The sequence below is a fragment of the Manis javanica genome, chromosome 12, assembly GCF_040802235.1.
Source record: "Manis javanica isolate MJ-LG chromosome 12, MJ_LKY, whole genome shotgun sequence".
Classification (NCBI taxonomy): Eukaryota; Metazoa; Chordata; class Mammalia; order Pholidota; family Manidae; genus Manis; species Manis javanica.
In genome coordinates, this window is record NC_133167.1 from 55,035,599 (window position 1) to 55,045,005 (window position 9,407).

General features: G+C 33.4%; 1 protein-coding gene across 4 annotated transcripts in view; it reads left to right on the forward strand.

Annotated features, from left to right (window-relative positions):
* SESTD1 (SEC14 and spectrin domain containing 1) overlaps nt 1-7,696 on the forward strand; it is a 161,772-nt gene extending 154,076 nt beyond the window's left edge. For all 4 annotated transcript variants that reach the window (XM_073218600.1, XM_037000255.2, XM_037000254.2 and 1 more), the window contains one exon: nt 235-7,696. In XM_073218600.1, coding sequence (XP_073074701.1) covers nt 235-364 — 130 coding nt within the window. In that variant the 3' untranslated portion in view covers nt 365-7,696. The remainder of the gene's footprint in view (nt 1-234) is intronic.
* Nucleotides 7,697-9,407: the final 1,711 nt, after the last annotated feature.

The following is a 9,407-nucleotide window of genomic DNA, read 5'->3' on the forward strand; positions in this document are numbered from 1 at the left end:
AGACATTTATACACTAACATATTTTTCTTAGTGTGTCCTAATATATTTTATGCCATTTAAAAAATGTTTCTACTATTGAATTACTACTCAAAGATAAACAGTGTAGTCTGCAAATGAACTGATGCCATATCACAAAATAATTTTTATGGTAATTTTTGTTTCCTTTTGCATTCAATACAGTCAGTAGATTTATATTAATCTGATTGGGGCTCTTCTGTTTGTTTTGATTTTTAGAACTGAGCAGTATTTTGGGAGTCCAAGCGACATGGCTTCTGCTGCAGAACACATCAGAGACAGGATGAAACTAGTTAGTCTAAAAAGACAACAGCTGAGACATCCTGAAATGATGACCACAGAGAGCTAATAGCTACCAGCTTCCCACAGATTTGTGTTTTATAATCCCGCATGTCGTCGGCAAACTACATTAGCCACAATACATTAAGAAACATTTCACAACCAGGATAAGCCTCGTTTCTTTCCATTACACATTTCTCTCTACCTTGCAACTACTAAGACAAAATTATTTAACATGCTTTGAGACCATACACTCCAAGTATCTTAAAAGAAGGAACTGTAAACATTGCACTGAATTTTTTTTAAAGCTTTACCTGATCTGTCAGTTTATAGATGAACAACTGATAATAAGCTTTGAGTGGTGCTAATAACAGTTTAGGAATTCTATAAAAATTGGTTACCCCTCCTCCCCAGGTGATGTAGTAAATTTAGACTGTAAGTAAACTGTTCCAAGTAGACAGTGGTGTCCTCAAAATTTTCCTTTGTAAACCTTCGAAGTTAATTATTTTTATTGTGTCAGTGTGGAGAAAACCTTCAGATTTTTGATATATCATTCATTAAGAGACATTTTCCTATTTGTATTGATAATGTATTATAAGTTGTTTATGCTTAATAAAAAGCTTCTTTTAAGCATTGTATTTAATTTAGTGGTTATATCCTGTTTCTAAACATGAGTGTGTCTTTAATTAAAATGGCATTCTTAAGATTGTGAGGATTGTTTAATATTTGCTTTTTTCATATTGATTGCATGTGTTTTAGCCAGAAATTCATATGTAAGCATGTATATATAATAAAAAGGCATGTATTATCATGAAAAATAATTGTGAAGAAAATTTAGATCTTTAAGAACTTATGAACAATGGAATACTATTTCGGATTTTTCTTTTCTTCAACTTGAAAAACATCCAAATTATTAACTACCCTGAAGATACTTTGTTTTTAGGGGAGGAGTACTGGGAAATAAGCTACGTGTAATTAAGTGTAATCCTTTATATCAGAGTATCTTTCTGGAACTAAATTAGCAATTGTTAATAAAATTTAATTTCTTATGCTAGAGTAGAAGCAACATTCTGAAGTAGTCTAATAGCAAAAAGTGTACAACTCTTTAAGAAATAAAATTTATAAACTAGTGCTTTTAAGTTTAAATGGGAAAATATGTATAATTTAATTTTTGTGTTAAATTTTATTTCAGAGAATGTTTTTGAAAAAGATTAAAAATAATTTTTTAGTCTGTGATCAGTACAAAATTATGCCAGGAATTATATGCTGGTTCCTTTTCACTGTCTACAAAAATAGTCATGTATCCTTCAATGCAAAAAACTAGCTCAACAGAAAGGTTTCTCCAGCCTTCTTCACTGCCAGACTTGTTGGAGAAATCCATATCCATTGCCCTTGTATCCTCATCACTCACTGCTCAGCACCTTGCCGTCTGGTTTTACATAGCACTGCAGTGAAACTGCTGTCAGTGGACTCCAGTTACCAAATGGAGAGGAAAAAAAATTGGGAGAAAAATGATTTTTTTCTCAGTCTGCATCCTTTATTCTTCACTGTCTCTGCAACATTTACATCATTGAGAAACCTTTGCTAAGACAGTGTCTCCTCCCTTGAGGATGTTATCCTCTTCAAGCTGGTCGTACAGTCACCTAACTCTTACTTACACTGTGTCTATGAAAATATGCTCTCTCAGAGTCAGTCTTCAGACTGCTTCTGGAGATGTCCCAGCCCCAGGGTTTCTATTCTATCCCAGTGTTCTCTCTTATAGATCTGGTCCAAAATTCAAGACCTGTACTTTTGTTTCAACTGTCTACCTGACATTTCAACCTCGTGGATGAAGTTATTTTCATATTTTTCACCTTTCTCCTCTTGGAGCAGTTTTGGTTAAAGGTGCATTCTTTTTTCTACTCAAAAATGCCAGAAAACCTGGGGGCAGCATTCATCTGTTCCCTCGTATTGTGCTGCCACTGCTTCTGAGAATGTCAAGGAAGTTCTTTCCGTATTTGATCATCCTCAATCTTTTAGGGCTTAACTTCTATGTGTGGTTCTTCATTATAGTTTTCATGATGGTGCTAACCACATGCTACAAATGTTTATGTCTGTATTTGCTTCTTTCAAAGCTCTTTGGATGGAAGGAATCTCGTGGGACTTCTCCTGTTCCCATCCTTTTGCTTGCATAATAGTTGCTCAGTTCCCCTGTAGGTGAATGGCTTATTGTAAGCAGCAGTAATAGTCCCTCTTATATTGCAGTCTGAAGTATGGTTTAACCATATTTCCTAAAGTTACAAGTGTCTTATTACTGAACTTACTCATAAAGAAGTCATTTGGTATGTTAGATACTTAGATATTAGCTAATTTAGATATTTAGTTATATTCATTATTTCTTCTAGAATTTGAGTAGTTCTATTAACTCACCTACTTATCATCAAGTAGTTAATTTTTATGTATCTTAAGCTATTTTGCCTAAAACGAATAAAATAAGGCAGCATCTGGAATATTTCAGTGAAGCTAATAACATGCTTTTAACATAATAAATATTCTTGCTATTCTTTGTAAATTTGCTTTCTGTATGTTTATCTGTGTATACACATGCATTTATTAATGAAAACCCAACAATGCCCTAATGAGATTTTTCCACAGGGTCATAGTTCACTTAGAGGAAGTGACTGCAGTCTGTTTAAAATCACAGGTTCTTTGTACATCAGAAATTAACACTGGCTTGCGAATGTAATGGAGAAAGAATCAGCCCTTCTAATTGGTATATGCTGCAACTTTCCACATTACTTTAGCTGATCTCAGGGAATTACTGAAGTATTAATTGGTCTAATTTTGTTTTTGTTTTTTGTTTGTTTTGGGTTTGGGGGATTTTTTTTTCTCCTTTTGGCTTTTTATCATGTATTTGCTCCTGTGTAAGCTCAGTATATAATTCAGGCAACTTTAGCATCTGTCCTTCGTACCTGTCTAACACAGCAGTTACAACGTAAAGATGATTTCATTTTAGATAAAGTTGACTTTATTCCCAGTCTTCATTGTTGGTGACCTTATTCTGCTAGGGTGACTCACTGGTGATTTTGATGAAACTGCTGAGCCTTCCAGTGAGGCTGTTGATGGCAGGTCTAAGCTTCATTGCTGTGTAGAAGATTGGACACTTATTTGACTTTACAGGCACTTTAATTGGCTAGTACTCCAAGTGTTACTGAGTATTAATGTGTTTAATTACCCCGTTAGTTGACACATGGGGTCTGCTATTTGTTTATTGTTGTTGGTAGTGGCATCCTTCTTATAAACATGACAATTATTTACTTTTTTGATAGTGCTGAGCAAACCATACTCTTCGGTCTAAACCTATTGTAACCAATGGTGTGATTATGAGATTAGCTGAACCTAATATACTCTGTACAGTCTGCATTTGGAGAAAGAATTAAGAATTCTCTACTGCATAGTAACTTCCTTGTCAGAGAGATTGGGTGTTACTCTTTCTTTCCCATCCTCACAAGACCATGGTAAAACACTTGTGGTTATTAAAAGCTAAACATGCTATAGTTGCTAAGTCTTCCACATCTTGAGCTTTTTGAAAACATAGGAAACTAGCATCAGTAATTATCAGTGACAAGAGTTGTATAATTAGGGTGTCTTTCCTTAAATCCCCAAAATAAAAATTCTCTAGGACTGAACAGATGGACTGAACATAGCTGACCAGTTAGCCTAATTAGCAAACTTAATTGCCAGTGTTAACTTCCAGTTTGAAAAAGTAAAAAGCTACATTTGGCAGTGTAAAATACACTTCAGGTATGAGGACCAGCAAACACCTTGATGAGGCAAAATGAAGAAGAGGTTGAACATGTGACATTTGACTTCAGTGTAATGCTACAGAAAAGTCTAGGTTTAGGCAAGAAGTATAAATAATAAGAATAGTAAGAGAACAGACCATAACACTAAAATAAGAATTGTAGTGAATATAATGGAAAGAGTTTGGAGTTTGAATACCTGACTTCAAAATCTGGCTTTGCAATTTACTGACCTTGCTAAAAATCACTGAACTCCTCTGGGTCTGTATAACAGAAATCATAATGAATTGATTTCGCGAATGAAATGCAGTCATGCTAAAAAATGTGTGGAAAACTAAAATGTTATCCGAAATAACATTTATATTATTTGTTATAATATAATAACAAGGTATTATACTATAATTATCTTTTCAGAGTAAAAAATAGGGTATTCTTTAATCTTGCACTTATCTCAGATGGCAAGAAGGGAGTTGTGGGGGAAATGGCACATTGTTTATGCTCACTTCCCTAAGCTCCATCTTCCCTACATTCATAGGTACATACTGAAAATGTTAAGGTTGAGTCAGTCAACTGATCAGTAAATAGCAAGACTTTTAAATCTGAAAAATTAACTCTTATGGCAGGATTATAGACCAGCAAGATGGAAGACAAGTGAGGAGTATCATCTGCTTTGAGGTTGACAGGACATGAAACAATTCCATTAATAAGTAAGAAAGTAAGTAAAAGTTGTGCTTGGAGTGGATCTTAGATCTACCTATAGAGACAATAAGGGCACAAATCTGTTAAGATATTCATAAAGTGTCCTAATAATGAGGTAAAAAACATGACTGGAGACCCCCATTAGTGCAGTTGTGGTAGAGAAAAGCAATCTTGGTGAGTTTGGGCAGTGATAATAACAGAGATTGGTCCTGTAATAGGGACTGATAGAACTAAAGGTAGTAGCGCAACTACAGGGGAACGTTTGAGGTGAAAGAAAACTTCATAGATAAAATGCTTAATAACATGACTGCAGTATTTTAAAGCAAATCTGAAAACTTGGCAACACTGGTCTGTGTGCTTCAAGAAACAGCAGAGCCTGTACTAGAATATGAAGAACTTAGAGATCAAAGAAAAGCCAGAACTATGATTAAATATTTTGAACGCAGTGAGTAAATTTTTTTTTAATCAAGATCATTTTTATTAGAGAACTCTTATGGAGCTATATATATAATACCTTTATATAATGATATAGGAATTTTTAGTAAGTAATTAAAAATAGTTACCAACTGCTAGATATTAAGATTTGGATTTTAAGTCAGGCATGTGGAAAACTATTTCTGACAAAAGGCTGTTGAAGTCTGAAACCATCATTAGTGAATCTCAAGGAGTACCAGGGAAGTATTTACAAGTCAAATGCCATCTCTTTAGGGGGTCCGCAGTTGTGTCTCTCCTTGGAGAGACAGGGTGATTCAGATGGTCTTCCACTCAGAACATAAGGGTCTGTTCATGCTGATAAAACCCCATATTGTGTTTTAAGTTTGTGCATCTTTTCTGTTTTAGCCACACTGGTTCTTTTTTAGTTCAGGGTAAAAACCATTTCTGTGCTTGATTTTTCTGTTAAGAAAGTTTCTTCATCTTAGCTCTAACGTTAGTCTACACAGCCAACAGATTTGCACAGAATACATGATCAATATATGTATTGTTCTTTTTGAAGGTATGAGGGGATCAAACGATCACTTTGACAGTTTTGAGCCAGAATAGATTCAAGAACTTATTGCTTACCCCATACTCAAGAATATCCTCTTACAAGCTCTTGGGTTTCTAAATTGACACTGATCAGGAGAATTTGATGATTATATTTCCATGAGGTCAATGATGAAGTTCTCAGTGGCTTTATTTGGTAAGTGTTGCTCCCTGGATTTTCTCCCCGACATTTAATTATAAACATTTTCAAACACATAAAAAAGTTAAAACTCAAAGTATACTCACCCACCAGATGCATAGTTAGCATTAGCTCTGGTTGCATTATCACATATCCAACCATCTATCAGTTCATTGATTTAGATAATTTTTGATACATTTTAAATTGCAGACATCTGTAAATTAAATGCTTTTACTTATATACATTACTACTAAATGCTTCAGCTTATATACCATTGACAAGTTCAGTATTTTACTTATATTTTTCTTTTGATTTAAAATTTACTTTAGCATATACACATTAAGTAGAGTTCATTTACTGGCATTTTTCTTTTGATGTGACATTAGCATACAGTGAAATGCATAAATCTTAAGTGTGCATCCTCTGAGTTTTGTCACATGCTTACAGTTGTATCAAGTATATCAGAAAATACCCACATGGCCCCTTCCAGTCAATCCCTGTCCTCATCCTACCCACCAAAGGCAACCACAGTTCTTTTTTCTATGTAATTTAGTTCTATCTTAGATCTTTGTATAAGTAGAACCACACAGCAGGTTCTCTTTCTAGAAGGCTTCTATATTTAACATGTTTTGGAGATTTATCTATGTTATTGAGTATATTAATAGCTCATTCCTTTTTATTGCTGAGTAGTATTTCATTGAATGATACACTGCAGTTTGTCCATTTTCCTATTTATGAATATGTGGCCTGTTTGCAGTATTGGCATTTATAAACAAAGCTGCTAAGATTATTCTTAACATAAGTCTTATGTAACATAGGCTTTTATATCTCTTGGATTAATACCTAGGATTAGAATTTCTGTGTCATAAGATAGTTTTAAAAAAAACTGCCGTTATCTTTTTGCAATGTGATTGTACTGTGTGCTGAATTTTTGCTATATTTTAGATGTGTAGAAAGGTGTAAACTTTTTTATGATCCATATTTGAAGTATTATAAGTGAGTTTGGGTTAGATACTGCATTGTTCATAATTAGCAGTTTGTATTTGAGGGAAACAAATACCTGTCTGCCCAAAACAACTCTCCAAGGGGTTCCTATGCCAAAAATTTTAGCATTAGTTTCACTCCTTAAAAGATTAAAGCACTTACCTGAGCATTATGATATATAAGGTAAAAGCAGCACTGGTTTATGTCACTGACTTTTGCCTCCTGTTTTCAGTCAGTACAATGACATATGAATGAGCCGACAAGATTATTTCTGCTCACTGGGGGTGGGAGGGATAGTAAAAAGTATATGCTACTCGTCAGTCCCAGGTACAACAATGTGAGAGAGCTATCTGGACAGGAAAGTCCCCCAAGTAGTGGTGAAGAAGCCAGAAAACAGGGTGGGAAGAATTCTACCTCACAGTTGTGCATAAGGATAGCTATGTTTTGAAAGACATTTTGGCCTTTACAAATATTTTCAATATTGCTTTTTTTATTCAGTACCACCAGCTATATTATTTCATACCTTAGTGACTTTTTCCCCACTGTGTTTTACCCTTCCCACCTGTTCTATTATATATAGCAGTTACCTGTATACGCCTGTACAATTACAGTCATATGTATGTTTCCAATGCTTGTGTTCAAAGGTATTTATGTATAGTACATCCAATCTTTCCTATGCGATTTTTAAGGGCTGGGGTATTTGGCCTCTATTGTAAATATTTATAATGTTCTTTCCACACATTGTAAATGCAATAAAAAATGTTAAAAACTATAACTAATGGCAGCAAATTGTAATATGTATTTCTTTGGTATGTTATCACTTTGGACAGTAAGTCTGGTCTCTGTTAATAAATACTTCATATAATCTAGGGAGAATTAACTTATACTAGTCTCTAACGTTATCTGATGAATTTTGCATTTTTCAGTTCAAATTATTTTTTGTAAAACCAAATTTTTGCTAACAATATTTTCTAAAATCATTGATTAAAACAAAAATATAACTTTATTCTGAAATAATCTGGAGTCTTAGAAGACAGAGGCTTTTCCCTTGTGCTTTTCTCTCCCTATTACAACAGCACACATCCCACCTTCCCACAGGCTTGGTACAGAAATTCAAAGCTTTCTCTTAAGTCTACATTAACAGAAATTGTTAGGTTCTCATCACAGTAGGTAGTGGTTAAATTTCTTTTGTTCCTACCAAGAAGTCCATTTTTAAGACTTAAAAGGTGAATATATATTTGGGACCAGGGAAAACATATTAGAACAATGTTAGCTATATCTAAAATAACAAAATTATATTGTGAAATAAATACTAGCAGCTTCAGAATGGCTATCAGGAACTTAGAATTGCCAGAATTTGAAAATTATCCAGCCTTATACCTTGTCCAGTGAAGTCAGTAAGTACATTTGAATGACAATTCAAAATGCACACTCTGTATGTTAAAAATAATGTACATTTATTATTAATAGATATCTTAATTTTAGTAATTACAGTATCTACCCCCATCTCAAAAGTGCCCATTAGACACTTGATGTATCCACAAAGCTGTTTGACCTGCATAAAATCTGCCAGGAAGTATTCTCATAAGCATAAATTTTTATGTGAAAGTCAAAATGAACATAAGAAATAACCCAGTTTATGCCAGGCCTGGAAGGAAGAGAATTACAGTGATATGAAGAAGTCGAAAAGTATCCAATGAAAGATGCAAAAACTGGAAAAGAAGTGAACAATAAGCAAAAAAGCTCATTTTTGACCATGATTAAATATAATGGTTAAAGCTCCCTTATTAAATAGCCTGCAACACACCACACTGTATTTTAGCTACCTTTGGAAGTTTACTTTGATTATATAATAGAAAGGGTCTAGTCTTCAAAAGATTTAGTTATAAATATGTCTATAAGACCAAAAGATTGAAAACAACTCAAATGTTTCAGTTATCCTGTAAGGTGAGAATATTATAATGACCACTGAAAATGTTAAAGAAGTTATTTTTGGGAATTGTTAAAAGTCTGCTGAAAAAGAAGGTTATTAATTATGTATTATTGAATAAAAGGCAGTCTCCAAAACTACAGGAATATTATGATGTTTTATAAAAATAGCTATTTACAGAACTTTAATAACATCCTTAAGATGTAGGATTAATAGATCATTGTAATTTTATGTTTTTTTTCTGATTTCTCTATTATTATGGGTATTTTTAAAGAGTTTCAAAATATAAAATGCCTAGCAAGAACATTTTTATTTTCTGAAATACTGTTGCAACAATTCTCAGGAGTTCTTGAGAGAATACATATGAAAATCTGGGATAGCATAATTTTAACCTCAATTCAGTATAGCTTTTTTATTTTCAAAATGTAATAAAAGTAAATCTCAGTGAAGTCTTAATATTTGAGATATGTAGAAGGCAACATCATGGTTTTAAATATCGAGAAAATGCATTGAAATCTGTTTATGTCCCTCTCTTCAGGTGTATTTAAAAAAACGT